Below are 19,461 nucleotides of genomic sequence, written 5' to 3'. Positions count from 1 at the left end.
AGGGACCGTGTAATTAAATAAAACAACGGAAAAGAAAAGAAACAAAAGAAAAGAAAACACGGGACACAAAGCTTAATAAATAAATAAACCACAACAAAGAATAAAAGCGTTTTTGTTCATTTTAGGTATCATTAAACTTTTGAAGTAAAATTAAAATTGCAAGAAATGTCGATAGTTTATCGATATGACTTTATCGACATGGCTACAGCAAGGTGGTCCCACATTGTTAATCGTACACTAAACAAAAGTGGTTACAGTGACAGCTCGCTTAGACGTAATCTTTAAGTATATTATATCTATGTTGCTATGTTACTTGCTGCTGCGGAATGGGAGTCTGGTCAGTGGTTACTAGCCTTACCTTCTCCGTCGATAGGAACACTCCTTGATAACGTCACTTTTCGTCTGGCTGCTAGCTTGCGAGTGGGGGCGGTGACTAATGTCCCGCATCGCTGTCAATGTGGCTCCATGGTAGACAGCTTGGGTCATCATGGCCTCTCTTGTAGCAGGAGTGCTGGTCGGATTCCTCGTCACGCCAGCTTGAACGATGTCATCCGAAGGGCTCTTGTCAGCGTAAAGGTGCCTGCTATTCTGGAGCCTGTTGGTTTAGCGAGGGATGACGGCAAGAGGCCCGACGGTATGACGCTGGTGCCCTGGAGTATGGGGCGGCCTCTGGTTTGGGACGCAACGTGTGTAGACACTTTTGCCGTGTCCCACTTACCGGGCACTAGCTCTGGTGCTGGTCATGCGGCCACGACGGCTGAGGATGGCAAACGGCGCAAGTACAGCATGCTCGGCAGTGGCTACATATTTGAGCCTTTTGGGGTGGAGACGTTAGGGTCGTGGGGGCCCAGCGCCCGGCGCTTATATAAGGATTTGGCCTCGCGTTTGGTCGACGCCTCGGGTGACCAAAGGGCTGGCCAGTATTTTGCCCAGAGAATTAGCATCGCTATTCAACGGGGAAATGCGGCCAGCTTGTTGGGTACACTGCCTGCTGGCGGTGAGTTGGAGGGTGTATTTTATTTGTAGGTTTTTTTTTTTTTTTTTTTTTTTTTTCTTATTAATGTGTATTTTTAGAGTAGTTGAGTTGACGAAGCCTGTTGCGGATTTTATCGCTGTAGTTTTTTGTGACGATGCCTGTAGCTGATTGTAAATTTGTGTTTACCTGACGAAGCCTGCGTTGCGGATATAAAAGTTTGGTCTCTGAATAAATAGTGTTGCTAACAAACCGCCATATTGAAATTGTCTCTGAATGATGAATTTACTAGTGAGTTTTGTTTACATAGTTAGCAAGTTCCATAGAATGATACTTTTCTTACTGTTATTCTGACTTCCCATAGTGAACGTCTGCATGATGGCTGGATCTATTAATAAGGATATTATAAAAATCTAACTAGAAGCAATAAAACTAGCTCTTATTTTTATGTTCAATTTTCAGAAGCTAGCTATAACTAGTTCTATATCGTGGTTTCGTTTCAACAACTGCTTGCGTCATTCGGATATTAATAAAATTAAATAATTAAGTACCTATAAAATTATCAGCCACTTGCAAATCAATCTCTTTAAGGATTTCATTAGAATACTTTCAAATAAAACTAAGTAAACCATTGTTTTATTTGTATATTTTCTCGTTGCGAATACACGGTTTTATTGTTCAGTCCTTACTTATCCACCTTCGGTAATGTCCAATGTGCTTGTACAGAAGGTCTATAAAGCTCATCCGCTCGTGCATCGGTCTTGAACCTAAGCGTAGTTCAGTGTTTATCTCCAGATATGGCAGTTTATCCTGGGTTACGCGTGGCCATTGAAGAGGAATCAATTTTGACGGTTTCGGTGTTGGATTTCTGGAACAAAGGTATGACGAATTCTATTCTTCTAATTATGTACACAACCCATTTTCGCCTTTCTTAAATAATCGCGTTTGAATAATTTTATCAAAATTGATCAGAATTTTTAAGGGACGTCAAATTGTGTAGGTAAACAACATATTAATAACTTTGCTGTGTTATGTACAATACTATGTACGAGTAAAAACAAGCCTTATTGAGCTTACTGTGGGACTAGGTCGATCTGTGTAAAATTGACATGTAAAAAAATATTTATACGGTTTATTCGGATGAATCTAACTTGAATTTAATCAGCAACTGCTTTAATACGACAGACCAACAGAGCACCTAGAGCATTCTTTACACCACTAGTAATTTCATGCGATGCACACTGGAACCCGCCCATACATTGCAGTGCTCAAAACTCAACTTTGCAATTGTGGGTATTTTGTACTCAAATTGAAATATATGCATAAACAGGGAGATATTGCACCTCACTGCAGAAAAATACCTTCATTATCAGTTGTCATTACATAGTTGCATTATGTCAAAGGTCTAGGATTTTATATGTCACATCTCAGTGGTAATTTGTATTGATTAACAAAATAGTTATTTCAAGTAATTGTAGTTGGTATGAATAACTCAAAATCCGCAATGACTTATCTTGAGCAAGGTATGTAGATTATGTTTTACGTATTTTATGTTCTAAAACAATTTTGGGTTTGTGGTATTCCGACAAATAGTAACATATATTGTAATTTAATAAAAATGGTCATATTTCCGATAATGGACAACATCTTTTGATAATTTTTAGGCATGATAGCTAAAAAAGTTGTCGTTATTAAGATTCTTTATTCGAAAGTAAAAGATGTTGTCCAGTTTTCGAAATGGGCCAAATTTTTTGCTCCGACTATTTGATCAGGCGTTTTTACTTTAGCGAAAATATAACTTTTTCTCACTAAAACAATGTTTTAGTGCGTAATATTTTACCTTAAGGTTATTTCTATGCATTTCGACTGTTTCAGATGAAAAAAGTGATACAATTTTACTTAATAATAACTTAATAACTTCCTTAATAATAGATCAACCAAAACCAGGTTTTGGCAATATTAATAACGGTAATGTGGCTCGAAAATTTTTCCAAAACTACGAAATATCAGCCGAAATTACTAAAATAGATGAAGAACTCATACGTCGCTTTTACATAATTTTACAAACAATTTCCAGTGGCTACAAGATCGATACGTGTAAATTCAAAAAATACTGTCTAGAGACAGCAAAGTTATATGTAAAACTGTACCGGTGGTGTCGCATGACACCTACTGTTCATAAAATCCTTATTCAAGGAGTCGCAATAATATCTGAGCACCTGATCCCAATAGGCAATTTAAGTGAAGAGGCCCAGGAAGCGAGGAATAAGGATTTTAAAAACTATCGAGAGAGATTTAGTCGTAAAACTTGTAGATTCGACAACATGACAGATGTTTTTAATAGGCTCTTGGTTTCTTCTGATCCCATCATCACCTGCACACGACCTCTGCCAATTATTAATTCAAAAATATTTCACCCGGAAGCTGTCAACATGTTTATCGGTGAATATGTAACGTCATCATAGGAATATTTTATTTTTTAATATAAATATAATGTAAATAATTATTATTATAAGCACTACTTGACATTACGAATGTAGAATAGTATTTTTTTTGCTTAATTTTACTTATTGTAGTTTTGAGCACAGCAATGTATGGGCGGGTTCCAGTGTGCGATGTAGCCCTAGGGACTGAATTTAATAGTTTCTTAAAGGAAACAGCATCAAAATTAATTGATAAATGGGAAAAGGCGGGTCGCTATTGTTTCCCAAAAAGTTTTAAGTCATAATGTATTGTTTGTCCACATTTTCATTGGTCATAATTTGTTTGGTTTAGAAACGCGTAAGAGCGATTTCGCAGTACGTCCGATCTGAATCCGATCCGAACCCGTGAATATGTGGTCCGTAGTAGCCGTAGAACTATTTCTATGGTAAGTTACGCAACGCACACGTTGAATGACGGAAAGAAATCGGATGACGGAGATGGGATCTAGTGCGTAACTTACCATAGAAATAGTTCTACGGCTACTACGGACCATATTTTCACGGGTTCGGATCGGATTCGGATCGGACGTAGTGCGAAACCGCTCTAAGTCGCGTAACTTTTCAAGATTGCCATAAAACAAACCTAATCTAAACTATACATAGGATAACCTTACGAAAATCCTGAAAAGTTAACGGTTTCAGCTTTAGGACTAATGATAATATAATAAACAATACATTATGACTTAAAACTTTATGCCTAACAAAGGTACCCCGGGGAAAGGCATATTCACAAATAATTTTCTAGCTGAAAGTTAAAGGCTCCGTCATACAGGCGCGTTTTGCGGGCGGCGCGTGAGCGAGGCGCACCCCTTTACATATAAAACGCTCACGCCGAGCTCACGCTCCGCCCGGAAAACGCGCCTGTGTGACGGAACCTTAAAGTCAAAATCTCTTTAATAAGAGCCGTCAATTCAGCGTCAATCAAGAGTCAGAGGCACAATACGACATATCAAGGCGTTCGAATGCGAAGACGGAGAAGGAATCTTGTACTGAAAACTGAAAATTATACCGAAGATCCTTCAAACTATATACATTATATAATATTTATTAGAACTTTTACTGTCTCCTCCATGTCCAAATGTTTACGTCGAAATAAAGTGGTTACTAAATATTCTTACTTGAATTTTTGAAAAATTCCGAAAATCATACGAAGCGGTTCGAATTACTAAAATAAATCTTTCAATCACCATTAGGTGATCATTAAGATTAGGAAAAGAAAGAATGAGTTGGAGTAAAAATAATGATCATCTTAAATGAACTGGGGCTAGTAGGTACGCTATATTTAAATTATTTTGGCTGTCTTATTATTCTTTGCTTGCTAATTAAAAATAGTTAAATACAAAAGAAAAAATCACCAAGGTGGACTCCAGTACGGTTACCATCAGTTTGTCACTGACATAAACGCCGTCGAGAACGTAATTTACTTTCTATACATCTCGCTCGCACTCGCATATTAGTGCAAACGGGATGTATAGAAAGTAAATTACGTTCTCTACGGCGTTTATGTCAGTGACAAACTGATGGTAACCGTACAGTTATCAGGACTTAGATTGGTATAGAGTGTTCTGTGTCCGTGGCACACGCCATATACCTACCATACACTGTACTCGCTGTCCAAACAACTATTTAATGGAGCATAACAACTGTACTCTATATCTTTAGGTATTTAAATAAATGTAAATAAAATCTACACTCAAATCGCTCCTTACACCAGTGGAGTTGAGGGTAGATGAAAATATTACATGACCAAATAATGTAGGTTAAAGTCAGGTCTTTCAGATCCAAGCGGTATTGTATTTGGTTGGTTAACCAATAAATGTTATAACTGCCCAAAAATTTACAAATTGTTTGTTTACTTTTATTTAAATACCTAAAGTAAAGATACAGACCATAGAAACTTGGACTGGAGAATGCACAAGGTAACGTACTCGAAATTTCGAAATTCGAGTTATGTCTTCTGTCTGTATGTGTTTCTGTCTACGTGTGTCATTACAACACAAAATTCGCTATTTATAAAGCATCCACTTTAGCATAATGTTCTTTCTAGTCGTTAGAAGCCCATCACTCCGATTTCATTGTTTTGTACAATGAAATTAATTATAAAACTTTCTACTCGAATTAAGTTTTTAAACTTTAGTTAAAAAAAAAACTCTATAAAGCAATAAATGTACCCACCCATATTTAGCAAAATTAGTCCAAAGTTCGGTCATCCTTTCTACAATAAGCATATCTTCATCACGCTTCCGTTCTTTCATGTACGAAATGTCAAATAAATATCCCAGCTCATCAGCGTGGGAAGCACCACCTTTAGTATATGATATATTACATAGGTCCTTGTTATAAGACCTTTCACCAGAATATGAAAACATGTAGAAATACATGTTTTCTACATCACTGTCCAAATATTTTCTAACAGTTCTGAATATCGGACTATAAAAAACAAAATCAGCATATAAATTCATTACCGGTCTCTTATTATCTACACGTTGAACATCATCACCATGATAAAACAATTGGACAATGTTTTTCATTTCATCTGAAAGCTTAATTTCATTTTTGAATTCAAAATAATGTCTTAATATCTCAGACACGAAGTCCGTTTTTTCATATTCATATTTTTCTGTTATTGTGATTTTCGAATAGCCTTCGTCGTTATTAATACCAATTAAAACATCGACATCTTTACGAGTAACTGTGTTCACAGAAGCTGGATATTTCGTTATATAGTTATCAGCACCCTCAAAATGCTTTTCAGCACACGGTCCAACAATTACACCCGAATTCCTTGTTGCAGCAATAAGTTCATGTGGCTCTACTTTGTTCAGAAATGATAAGGCATCGTTAATATCATTCGTTGTATAATTCAATTGCTTTGCTAATTTCAAAGGAGCATCTGAATCAGGATCTTCAGTTACTCCATTTAATGAAACGCCACTTTGTAAAATCACTCTATTATAAAGTGGTTCTTGTAGAAAATGCTGATGCATATCCACAGACGTTGAACCTGCACTGTTTCCCTCTAAAGTGATCTTGGAGTCGTCTCCGCCAAAATATCGTATATTTTTTTTTATCCAGCGCAGCGCTTGCACTTGATCTTTTAAACCTTGATTCCCTGGCACTTTAGAAGTGTTTAAACAAAGAAATCCGTACGGGCCAAGACGATAGTTGCAAGTAATAAAAATGATGTCATGTCTAACTAAGAAGCGTGGTCCATAAATGTATCTGCCTGCAAATCCAAAATTAAATTTCCCCCCAAAAATGTAGATCATAGCAGGCAAGGGATTATCAATAGTAGCGCTGTTCGGTACGTAAATGTTGACGTGAAGACAGTCCAGAGTCCCAGTAATTGTGTTTTTAAATTCTTCAATTTGAGGACACCTTGAAGTATCGTCGACTGCTTCATATATCCCTTCAAATTTGTGTGGAATAGGAGGCTGAAATTTTAACATGTCTTTTGGGTAATCATTCTTTATAATATGTAGGTATTAATTTATTTTCAGAGGTTGCAAAACCAGGAAAAGAATATGAATCGTACGACACCGTAACGTACAATTCATATTTAAATTCGGCTGTCCCATACCAAAACCTAGTAACTGCTTCAGACCAAATTTTACAGGAGAGCGTAAAAACATAAAAAGTGTCAGCCTCAAAAAAAATCTTAATTTTATGTAATTTTTTGAATATAAATAGGTACATTATCAACCATTGCATGTATTAACATCCATATATCAATATATATTACATATTTTGCACGTTTTATGCTCCTTACTAGGTTTGAAAATATAAGTACCGATAGAAGTGTCTTACATAATCCAGCTCAAAAACCTAGTAAGTGCTCTTAATAGGTGTTAACTGCTTAATAGATAGGATAATTGCGCTAGTTTCCGTCCACTTGACGGATTCATGTTGTTTAGTTTAGACATTAAGAATTGAAATAAGTCCAAATTTGTGCAGCAATGTAGGTTTATATTCAAATTTCGTACCAAAACTAGAACTGGGCGAAAACTAGCGCAATAATCTATTTCTGAATCAACGCGTAAGCGTAGCTGCTGCTGTGGGGTGAATCAACTTTTTTTGTCACTCGTTGCCATAGTACGCTCTCCTGGGTCACTCTTAAAACCCTAGTTTTATGGTACTTAAAATAACCAAACATACATTTTTATGGATGTTACTCGTATATGCCGTACAAGCATAATTTTTGACAATGTTATTTATTTATCAATCATTCGGCTTCACCCCCTGATCACTGTCTATGAACTACCTAAATCAATTTATTTATTAATCAATCGGCCTCACCCTGACCACCATGAACTAAATCAATCCATGAGTTATTTACTGGAAGATCGTTCCAGAATGATCTTCTTGACTCTGGCATAAGGTTGATTAAGGTTAGTATACCATTATTCTTTTCATTCGTAATACCCCTAGGGCTTCTTATGCTATCAGGACAGGACATCACGACGGTACTAGGTGCCCCGAGCGCGGCCCCCGCATAATGATTCCCAGTTCAAAAACCTAGTAAGGCGCTTATACCACACTAAAACCTAGTATGTCTCAGTCCCATACTAGGTTTTGTAATGGGATATGTGACTTGCTGGGTTACAATGGTAAACCGCCACTAGACATGCTACTTACTAGGTTTGGAGGTGTCCAAATCTCTGTCATTTAAGCCGATTTTTGAGCCGGTGTCTTTGTAATCGGGTGAGGACTTACTAGGTGGGTCATTTTGAGAAATTTGTCCCTTACTAGGTTTTGGTTTGGGACAGCCCTGCTTGGTATTATACTTGCATAGTGCATACCATAATTAATTGAAATCGTAATCATTTATTCGTAAGCACAAACAAAAAAGAGAATATTATACGAATAAGAAAACATAGGATCCAGAAAGTGTCTCGATATGGTTTTAGCATGTGATGCTGGCGCCTTCCAGTCCTGATCATCCGATGAAACCAAAATTAGACATTTGTATCAAAGGAAACTAATTAGAACGATCGATAAGAATTTAAGTTAAAAAAAAATTGCATCAAGAATAAAATTGTGGAAACGAAACGCTGAACCCCAACCCCGAACCCCCACCCTGACCCCGCACCGAAATTAGATTTATCTGTTTATTCATAAATTGAGAAATTTCAATACTCACGCCAAAAACATTATCCGGATCAACTCTCGCATACGGGATACCCAGAAACATAGAGTAATTCCCGTCTCGAGCCCAAAGCCCCCGGTAGCTGCCTACTGGAGTATGCACAATTGGTCTGGCTAACTCAGGATCCAATGGATTTTCTGCAAAATACACAAAGTTTACTTACAGCGTCGACACGCTTCAAGGTATTTCTTCAATCAAATAATTCTATAATGTATATAGCCAAATCATTGACCGAACTCTTATAAATTAACTGTAAAATATTACAAATCCAATGAACGTTATTTAATATCACATGAGAGTCAATTCCAACAGGAAATATGAGGATTATTATTTAGTTATTTATAATGCTACTTTCACGTCAGATTTTAAATAATAAGCGAGGTAAAACAATATTTTACCTGGTGCCGAAGATTGTGATATCTGCCGTGCAATTATTATTACATAGCACATAATTACCAGACTAAAAACCGGAGTCTCTGAGAACATAATAAGCTTGTATATTCTGAAAATAGAGTATAAATAGATAATATTGTTTGTCATGGTCAAGTGCATCCGCTTCTGTTGCTGTGGCGGCGTTAGCACGGGTGCTGTCACTGTCAAAATTATTTGTGGAATGAGTTCGTTGCTAGCTTTTAGCCGGTTCTTATCATGATCATGACCGTTAAGTTTTAACTAGTACTTATGTGAATGCATGGATCACGCACATCACGACAGACGATAAAAAAAAAGATGTAGATTAACAGTAACGTTAAAAAATATTTTTTGTTGTTTGTATGTAGTTGGTAAAGGCTCTCTTGATCAATGACCTTTTATTTATGTAGACGTGTGACGTTCATAGTTGACAAAACTAAAATTTGATCCAACGATTTTGACAACTTGACAGGTTGGCGTCACCCATACGACTAACTAAATATAGGTTCCGGAACCTATATTTGATGGCTCACGATCGTGCGCCTGGTACCATATCTACCTCTTTTTACTTACATCCATGCTCTTGATTGTTCAAAAACTGATGAGAAATTTTCATTTTATTCACGTGTGGGGCGAAGTAATCAAATGCATATTTTGAGTTGTTTCCTTATATTGGCTGGTAAGCAATGTTGATGGCTTAGGGCGGCAAATAGGGGTCATGAGCGATTGCCGGCCAGATACTGCATCTGAACTTGTTCCCGATCGTAGCAGTTCCCGTTCCATTGGACTAGAACAAGGAAGGACGAGGGAGTGCAATTGCAGCTGCGCAACTGTCCTTGCACTATAGTATCTCCTGCGTAATTGACTGCTTATGTTCAATGGACTCCGAGTATTGATCTTGACGCGGAGATAAGCAATACGCTTTGTGCAGCCTCTGCAGCATTTGGCAAATTAGTGCCCAAAATCTTTCGTACCCATGACATCAGCCTGGCAACGAAGGTTTCGGTGTATATGGCCATAGTGCTCCCGAATTTATTGTACTCTTCGGAGACGTGGGTATTGTATCGCAGACATATACGCCTACTAGATCGCTTCCACTTAAAGTGTCTCCGCAACATTATGAGCATCCATTGGTCAGATCGTGTGAGGAATACTGAAGTGCTTCGGCGTGCTAAAGTTGCTGGAGTTGAAGTTTATCTTATGCGACGGCAGCTGCGGTGGTGTGGCCATGTTTCGAGGATGTCTGAGAGTCGGGTAGCGAAGCGCATTTTCTACTCTGAGCTGTGGGACGGCAAGCGGAAGCCAGGCGAGACGGATGGTGCATTTAAAGGATGATGATTTTGAAGAGCGGAGGAGGGTAGGCCTTGATAATAAACGAGATGCTCTAAAGGCCCGACCACCTACAGCCTTCACCTATCACTACGTTGACGGAGTCCTGACATGCCCTCGGTGTGGACGAGCACTGCAGACGAAGATTGGGTACTGCAGTCACATGAGGGTGCACGAGCGAGCGGACCAGCTCAGTTCCCGCTCCTAGGCATAATATAATGCAGTCGCTGTGGCCGAAATCGGCCGGGAAGAGAGAGAGAGTATTTTCTTTGAGTTGGCACTTTTTACATATTTCAGGCATTACTTTATTATATTTTACTTAGTGTCATTCTATGGAACTTGCTAACCAAGGCCCCAACGTTGTCTGTTCTCTTTGACGGCGCAGCAACTAGTATCATTTCTCTCTCCTCGCTCTTTTAAAAATGCCGTTTGTCAAAAAAGAACCATACTGTTGACAAGATGGACTTCAAATCAAGGTGTAACCGTTTTAGGTGCAAACCAATTTGTGTATGTGTGCGTAAAAACGTATATGTGTGCTCTTTTAGGGATGTGAAAAGTCGATTTTAATGATGTTAAACGCTACACAGCGGAACGAAATAGCGATTAATTGAAGCTTCAATATCTTCGATAAACATAAACATAATTGAAATGCTAATGGATAATGATATAATAATGTAAGAAAATGGAACCGTGTACCACAGGCAAGGATGTGATGGCAGCAAATACATTGAGCCCAATAACTGAAACCGAGATACTGAGTCATATCAAGAAGCCAAAACCGGAAAAGAGCCCTGGTCCAGATAACCTTCCAAACGAAGCGTTAAAAGTGGGAGTACCTATTCTAGTAACATTTTTAGAAAAACTGTTTAACATGGTATTGGAAAAAGAGGTAGTCCCAATACAGTGGTGCAAATCAAACTTAATCCTACTCTATAAAAAAGGAAATCCGCTAGATATAAGCAATTACAGGCCCATTAGCCTATTATCTACAATCTACAAACTATTTTCATCTATTATTTTGAGCAGAATATCACCGGAGATGGATAAAAACCAGCCAATAGAACAAGCAGGATTTCGCCCACACTACTCTACAACCGATCACATAACTATCATAGAACAGCTAATAGAGAAATTCAATGAACATAACAAACAACTATTCATAGCTTTTGTGGATTACTCGAAAGTATTTGATAGCATAACACACTTATCAATATGGAATGCTCTGAAAAAAAAAACAACATAAATGAAAAATATCGATATATAATATAATAATATATTATAAAAATATCTATTTAAAAAGCACGAGTAGAGTAAAACTTGAAATGCAAGGAAAGGAGTTCACTATAGGAAGAGGAGTAAGACAGGGAGACCCTTTCTCTCCAAAGCTGTTCATAGCCGTTCTTGAGAATACCTTCAAAAACATTGATTGGAAAAACAAAGGCGTATGGATATTGAATAGGAGGCTGACACATTTAAGATTTGCAGATGATATAGCACTTTTCAGTGAATCAGCAACAGGCTTAGAAGAAATTATTAAAAATGTAGAGATAGAAAGCAAAAAAGTCGGTCTGCACATAAATGCTTCCAAAACAAAAATCATGACAAACAGCTCCACAAACCTCAAAACAATAACAGTTGATGGAAAACCGTTGGAACATGTGAGCGAATATGTGTACCTAGGCAAATTAATCTGCTTTGATGCAAACAGTAACATAAAATAAATAGACAGAAGAATAAACATAAGTTGGAAAAAATACTGGGCACAAAAGGAAATTCGTAAAGGAAACTACAGTCTCAACATGAAGAAGATCATTATGGACTCCTGCATACTCCTTAGCTTAGCCTATGCAAGCCAAACATGGGTGTTCACCGAAAAAGTAAAAAACAAAATCCTATCATGCCAACACGCCATGGAGAGAAGTATCCTGAAGCTGAGGAGAATACAGAAAATAAGAAATATAATAGATATTCGTAAGAAAACTAAGCTGACGGATGCCCTACATTACACCCTGAGACAAAAATGGAAATGGCCAGGACATGTGGCAAGATACAAGGACAAAAGGTGGACCAAACAAGTACCTAACCAAATGGCAGGGACCGCTAGGAAAAAGGAGCGTTGGCAGGCAAAGAAAAAGATGGGCAGACGATATAATACAGGCGGCAGGAAAAGAATGGATGAGCGTCGCCATGGATAGAAGTAGATGGCTAAAGATGGAGGAGGCTTTTACCCAAAAAGGGACCGTGTAATTAAATAAAACAACGGAAAAGAAAAGAAACAAAAGAAAAGAAAACACGGGACACAAAGCTTAATAAATAAATAAACCACAACAAAGAATAAAAGCGTTTTTGTTCATTTTAGGTATCATTAAACTTTTGAATTAAATTAAAATTGCAAGAAATGCCGATAGTTTATCGATATGACTTTATCGACATGGCTACAGCAAGGTGGTCCCACATTGTTAATCGTACACTAAACAAAAGTGGTTACAGTGACAGCTCGCTTAGACGTAATCTTTAAGTATATTATATCTATGTTGCTAACAAACCGCCATATTGAAATTGTCTCTGAATGATGAATTTACTAGTGAGTTTTGTTTACATATAGACGGTCAAGCAAATCTTGTCAGTAAAAAAAGGCGCGAAATTCAAATTTTCTATGGGACGATATCCCTTCGCGCCTACATTTTTCAAATTTGCCGCCTTTTTCTACTGACAGGATCTGCTTGACCAAGTATAGTTAGCAAGTTCCATAGAATGACACTTTTCTTACTGTTGTTCTGACTTCTCATAGTGAACATCTGCATGATGGCTGGATCTATTAATAAGGATATTATAAAAATCTAACGAGAAGCAATAAAACTAGCTCTTATTTTTATGTTCCATTTTCAGAAGCTAGCTATAACTAGTTCTATATCGTGGTTTCGTTTCAACAACTGCTTGCGTCATTCGGATATTAATAAATAATTAAGTACCTATAAAATTATCAGCCATTTGCAAATCAATCTCTTTAAGGATTTCATTAGATTAGGATTTGTATGATGATACAGATATTTGTTCCTGAGTCATGGTTGTTTTCTATGTATTTAAGTATTTATATATTATATATATCGTTGTCTGAGTACCCACAACACAAGCCTTCTTGAGCTTACCGTGGGGCTTAGTCGATTTGTGTAAAAAATGTCCTATAATATTTATTTATTATTTATTTATTTATTTCATTAGATACTTTCAAATAAAACTAAGTAAACTATTGTTTTATTTTTATATTTTCTCGTTGCGAATACACGGTTTTATTGTTCAGTCCTTACTTATCCACCTTCGGTAATGTCCAATGTGCTTGTACAGAAGGTCTATAAAGCTCATCCGCTCGTGCATCGGTCTTGAACCTAAGCGTAGTTCAGTGTTTATCTCCAGATATGGCAGTTTGTCCTGGGTTACGCGTGGCCATTGAAGAGGAATCAACTTAGAAGGTTTCGGTGTTGGATTTCTAAAATAAAGATATGATGAATTGTGTTCTTCTAAATCAGCGGTTGGCAACAGGCGGCCCGCGAACCTCTCACTTGCGGCCCGTGAGCCTCCCTGGCTATTTTGTATGTAATATTGACAAATGACAATGTCTCATAAAGTCATAAATATTAACAAAGTGCGGCCCGCGACAACTTCGGTAACTACTATTTGGCCCTTCTAAATACCTGATGGATACTGATAAGAAATATTCCTTCAACCCATTTTCGCCATTCTTAAATAACCGCATTTGAATAATTTTATCAAAATTGATCAAGATTTTTGAGGGACGTTAAATTGTATAGGTAAATATATTAATAACTTTGCAGTGTTATGTACAATACTATGTACGAATAAAAACCTTATACGGTTTATTTGGATGATTCTTACTTGGATTTTGAAAAAAATCGATATCATACGAAGCGGTTCGAATTACTGAAATAAATCTGTCCATTTTGGGGCTAGTATGCAGGCCATATATAAATGAAATGAAAGTCCAGTTTATTAGTATGATAAAATATAAATTTTGCAACTATGTTCAATATGTATTTCGTTACAGTACCGTAAAATGGGGTGAGTAGGGTTCGCGGAGAGAGTTGGGTTATTGGGGGGGGGGGGGGGGGGGGGCATTTCAGAGGGGGAACGCGTCCAGCGTCCTGGGACAATGCCTCAGGCTAATTTAGGGCTAGATTTATAATTTATTTATTTTGTTATTTAATCTCTGTTTTAATTATTAAACATTATTCTTTTAAGGCTACTGCTACAAAAAGAATGTATTCTAAATTACAACAAAATTTAAAATGGAGCTGTAGTAATACTCATAATAAAAAAAAACGATCCAACAATCTTCCAAAATCACCTTTGTATGAAAACCCAACTCAACCCAAATACGAGGGACTACGGGGTGAGGAGGGATTTCCTGTTTATCGTCAAAGTTATGAAATGGAACTACCCAAAATAAAATAAAAAAATAAAATAAAAACTAAAATACAAACGTCCGGAACACTTATTATATACACCATTCAGTTTGCATATGTAAAAATAAAATGTTATCGAGGTTTGAATGTCAGTTTTGCACCTACTCACCCCATTTTACAGTACACCTTTAATTTCTTTTTATTTGTAATTTTGTGTGCCTCAATTTTGCCGTGTTCAATTTTTAAATGATTTTGGCTGTTTTATTATTCTTTGCTTGCTGATTAAAAATTAGTTAAATACAAAAGAAAAAAATCACCAAGGCCTGGTCTCCCGTTTTCTCATATCGTTAGAAGCCCAACACTCCATTTTTTTTGTACAATGATATTAATTATAAAACATTCTACTCGAATGAAGTGTTTAAATTTAAATAAAAAAAAATAACTCTAGAAAGCAATAAATGTACCCACCCATATTTAGCAAAATTAGTCCAAAGTTCGGTCATCCTTTCTACAATAAGCATATCTTCATCACGCGTCCGGTTTTTCATGTAAGAAATGTCAAATAAATATCCCAACTCATCAGCGTGGGCAGCACCACCTTTTGTATATGATATTTTATGTAGGTCCTTGTCAAAAGCCCTTTCACCAGAATATGAAAACATGTAGAAATACATGTTTTCTACATCACTGTCCAAATATTTTCTAACAGTTCTGAATATCGGACTATAAAAATTAAAATCAGCATATAAATTCATTGCCGGTCTCTTATTATCTGCGCGTTGAACATCGTCACCATAATAAAACAATCGGACAATCTCTTTCATTTCATCTAAAAGCTTAATTTTATTTTGGAATTCAAAAAAATATCCTAATATCTCAGACACGAAGTCCGTTTTTTCATATTCATCTTTTTCTATTATTGTCATTTTCGCATAGGCTTCGTCGTTATTAATACCAATTAAAACATCGACATCTTTACGAGTAACTGTGTTCAAAGAAGCTGGATGTTTCGTTATATAGTTATCAGCACCCTCAAAATGCTTTTCAATACACGGTCCAACAATTACACTCGAATCCCTTGTTGCAGCAATAAGTTTAAGTGGGTCTATTTTGTTTAGAAATGATAAGGCATCGTTAACATCATTCGTTGTATAATTCAAATGCTTTGCTAATTTCAAAGGAGCATCTAAATCAGGATCTGAAAGTACTCTATGTATTGTAACGCCGCTTTGTAAAATCACTCTATTATAAAGTGGTTCTTGTAGAAAGTGCAGATGTATATCCACAGACGCTGAACCTGCACTGTTTCCCTCTAAAGTGATCTTGGAGTCGTCTCCACCAAAATATCGTATATTTTTTTTTATCCAGCGTAGCGCTTGCACTTGATCTTTTAAACCTTGATTCCCTGGTACTTTAGAAGTGTTTAGACAAAAAAATCCGTATGGGCCAAGACGATAGTTGAAAGTAATAAAAATGATGTCATGTCTAACTAAGAAGCGTGGTCCATAAATAAATCTGTCTGCAAATCCAAAATTGAATTTCCCCCCAAATATGTAGATCATAACAGGCAAGGGATTATCAATAGTAGCGCTGTTCGGTACGTGAATGTTGACGTGAAGACAGTCCAGAGTCCCAGTAATTGTGTTATAAAATTCTTCACATTGAGGACACCTTGAAGTATCGTCGACTGCTTCATATATCCCTTCAAATTTGTGTGGAATAGGAGGCTAAAATTTTATCATATCTTTTTGGTAATCGTTCTTATTATATTATTATTATTGGCAGAGGTTATTGGACATTGAAAATAAAACTAGAAAAAACAATCAATGTTACGTGAAATCACGATAGCTTTATGTTTCAATTTCAATTCGTTTAACACACACATCTAAAAATATTGAAACCTAAACTACACACAGGTCAATTAATTAGGTACAAGAAAAAGAAAAAAAACTAAAGTTACATTAATAACTAAATAATGAATAAAATATCTTTTGGGTGTATTGTCAAATATCTCATAAGGAGTTGCCTCTTTGATTTCTGGAGTGTTTATTCATATACTTGCACACCAAAATAGTATTTTTATGTTACGTTTAAAGGAATATATTGATAAGAAGTTAGGTTACAATAAATGAAAATATGAAAGTAGTTTCGTACCAGAAAGATAAGAATATATTATGTACTAAGAAAAAAATACCGGAGACAATATGCACCCAAACGAAACTGAATATTCAAAAATTTAAAACTCTCAGTACTCACACCAAAAACGTTGTCCGGGTCAACTCTCGCATACGGGATACCGAGGAACATAGAGTAATTCCCGTCCTGGGCCCGAAGCCCCCGATAGCTCCCTACTGGAGTATGCACTATGGGTCTGGGCAACTTAAGGTCCATCGTAAGTTCTGTAAAAACACAATGTTTACTCACAGGGCAGATATGCTATTAGTATGTCTTTAATTAAATCATTGACCGTATGAGCTTGAAACCTCGTATCAACTTGGGCAATAATTATTTAATGTCTGGCCGGCTGTTCGCCTCAACAGGTCGCCTTTCTCAACCGATCTTCGTTAAATTTTGTGAGTAGGTTAGATAACTAACAGCTCTGCTGTAACTGTCGTATGGGAAATTAAGTCTGAATTTAAAATTTGTTGCACGACAATACGGCAAACAGTTGAATTAGTTTTCCAGTGTCACTTACTGCAGTTATTCTAAGATCAAGTTCGCCATAGATTTACTATGGCGCAATTGATCTTAAAATACATGTGGGACAGATTTATTTTTTACCTGAAATTGCGGCCTGGGATAATTGTAGTAGATAGTATAAAAATACCGGATTAATAACCGAAAGTTCAATAAACATTGACAGGTGATTTCTGAGAAAATAGTATAAATAGATAGTATTGCTTCTCATGGTCAACTGGATTTCTGTTAAAGCATTAGGTACTTTTGTGATGTTGACACGGGTGCCGCCACTGTCAAATTCCTTCCTTGCTGTTGAGAATTGTTAAAATGAGTTCGTTGCTGGCTCTTGGCTGGTTTTTATCTTCACCGTGACCGTCACGATGTAGTCAGTACCTACTTATAGCCCGTGAGCCATGAACAGATTTCCATCACCAATAGCATCCCGGGAATAGCTCGTAAAGTGTTTAATGGAGATGTAATGAATACTTGTGGCTGTCAGTTGTCGCTCCGTTGGTCGGTTGAGGAACGGCAGCTACATAAACAAGTAAAAAAATATGTGTGTCAGCTCCGACGCACGACGACTGGACTTTATTCCTTACAAACAATTATATAATAAATTATAAAATTTAAGATAAAAACTCCACAAATTGAGAGTTGTTATTTACGGATGCTTCGAGCAACACCGAAAAGTGATTCGCCCTAACTAGCGCGGTGCGTGTTGTGACATTTTATTATTATACTACTCTTTGTCACAAGTCATCGATGTAACTCGGAAAGCGGCTAAGCTGAAGTGGGACTGGGCTGGCCATGTCTGTCGTATGCCGAGTGAGATTTGGGCCAAGATTACCACAGAGTGGCAGCCCAGCTCAAAACGGGGATTTGGTAGACCTCGTCGGCGATGGCGAGACGAGCTAGACTCCTTTTTAAAAGAATGGCCGAAGACTGCTCAAAACCGGGAAGAATGGAAAAAACGGGGGGAGGCCTTTGCCCAGCAGTGGGACACAACAGGCTCTCAATAATAACTACTCTTTGGTTGTGACTCATCCGCACACAAAAAGAGATCGAGGTGTGCAAGATTTGTCTTTGACGTGTGTCATTTTCTATGTATTTGTGTCGTCATTACAGACTGGATTTGTATGGTAATATAACGCTTGGGTTCTTCCGTTCCGAGGTGTTGGAAGTCGGTGGTGCTTACGAAATTTGCGCCTGACCCGCGTAATATTATGCATGGGTAACGCACATCACGGTAGACGATTAGTATTCTGACATTGGGGACCCTTTATAAACGCCCTGTCTGGAACTTGCGACTTCGGGATACCAGCCCGCCGCTCTAATGCCAGCGAATATTTTCACCAAGCATTTCTTTTCCCTTTAATTCTAGGCATTATAACGTTTGTTGACATTTTCTGCTTAACCAAACTAATTTTGATATTCCACTTTATTTCATAACTGAGTAAATGCAATTACTGCTTCAACTGAGCGTTCTTGGTAACTCATTCTCTCGTACTCGCTTCGGGCGTCTCAAACTAGTTATTTGCTTACTAGTTCTAGTTCCTCCAACACACAGAGAGCTGGACCCGGAAAATGGCAGATGAACTAAACTTGACAGTTTGCGTAAAGCCAGGAAATTAGAAAGGAACAAATAATATGGCACACCGCACGAAACTTGCGACGGAAGATGACGTCGCGCGGGTTAATGCTTTTTATTTCAATAACTCTGAAAATACTTATGTTTAAAAGTTTGCTCACAGGGTCCTCGGCTATATCTCTAGAGCTATATTATACTGCTATGATATGAGGTAACGGTTATACAACTGAAAACAAATAAAACATGCAAATAGACATATTTTTGTATTTTTATTTCTATTTTCTATCAAGCCAACTTTAATTACACAAACGGGTCTACCGCGATATAATTTCATTGTTTTTACCTTCAATTCCGACGTTCCAGCTGAGTTGTGTAATTAAATATGTGTACAAAACGCGAGAGTTTAAAGTGTTATATAAGCCAACTTTAAC

At 37.1% G+C, this 19,461-nt stretch overlaps 2 protein-coding genes and 1 long non-coding RNA gene across 3 annotated transcripts in view; 1 reads left to right on the top strand and 2 right to left on the bottom strand.

The window, feature by feature from the left end:
• The window catches only part of LOC134806464 (uncharacterized), a 558,863-nt gene that overhangs the window by 486,983 nt on the left and 52,419 nt on the right, over nucleotides 1–19,461 (top strand). The gene's annotated exons all lie outside the window — the stretch shown is intronic.
• On the bottom strand, nucleotides 4,221–10,243 carry LOC134806633 (juvenile hormone esterase-like). The gene is made up of 4 exons (XM_063779961.1): nucleotides 10,168–10,243; nucleotides 8,597–8,739; nucleotides 5,632–6,890; nucleotides 4,221–4,317 (listed from the first exon to the last, which is right to left on the bottom strand). Exons 1-4 carry the CDS (start codon nucleotides 10,241–10,243, stop codon nucleotides 4,221–4,223), a joined length of 1,575 nt encoding a protein of 524 aa, XP_063636031.1.
• LOC134806632 (juvenile hormone esterase-like) lies at nucleotides 13,636–17,158 on the bottom strand. Its single transcript, XM_063779959.1, has 3 exons — nucleotides 17,020–17,158; nucleotides 15,232–16,490; nucleotides 13,636–13,829 (listed from the first exon to the last, which is right to left on the bottom strand). The coding sequence occupies exons 1-3, from the start codon at nucleotides 17,152–17,154 to the stop codon at nucleotides 13,640–13,642; spliced, it is 1,584 nt and encodes a 527-aa protein (XP_063636029.1). The 5' UTR covers nucleotides 17,155–17,158; the 3' UTR covers nucleotides 13,636–13,639.

Source organism: Cydia splendana, chromosome 3 (genome assembly GCF_910591565.1).
Source record: "Cydia splendana chromosome 3, ilCydSple1.2, whole genome shotgun sequence".
Taxonomy (NCBI): domain Eukaryota; kingdom Metazoa; phylum Arthropoda; class Insecta; order Lepidoptera; family Tortricidae; genus Cydia; species Cydia splendana.
Note: the sequence above shows the minus strand (reverse complement) of the source record. Positions and strands in the feature narration are given on the sequence as shown.

Bases quoted from the DNA above. Each gene is read 5' to 3' on its own strand.
- LOC134806633 (XM_063779961.1), bottom strand. From the start codon at position 10,243: ATGGCCACACCACCGCAGCTGCCGTCGCATAAGATAAACTTCAACTCC. The intron at 6,891-8,596 runs GTGAGTATTGAA...TTAAAATTTCAG, and splicing joins ATCCGGATAATGTTTTTGGC to CCTCCTATTCCACACAAATT. The intron at 4,318-5,631 runs GTGGGTACATTT...TCCGTCACACAG, and splicing joins ACTAATTTTGCTAAATATGG to GCGCGTTTTCCGGGCGGAGC.
- LOC134806632 (XM_063779959.1), bottom strand. From the start codon at position 17,154: ATGGACCTTAAGTTGCCCAGACCCATAGTGCATACTCCAGTAGGGAGC. The intron at 16,491-17,019 runs GTGAGTACTGAG...ATAAAATTTTAG, and splicing joins ACCCGGACAACGTTTTTGGT to CCTCCTATTCCACACAAATT. The intron at 13,830-15,231 runs GTGGGTACATTT...TCTTTATTTTAG, and splicing joins ACTAATTTTGCTAAATATGG to AAATCCAACACCGAAACCTT.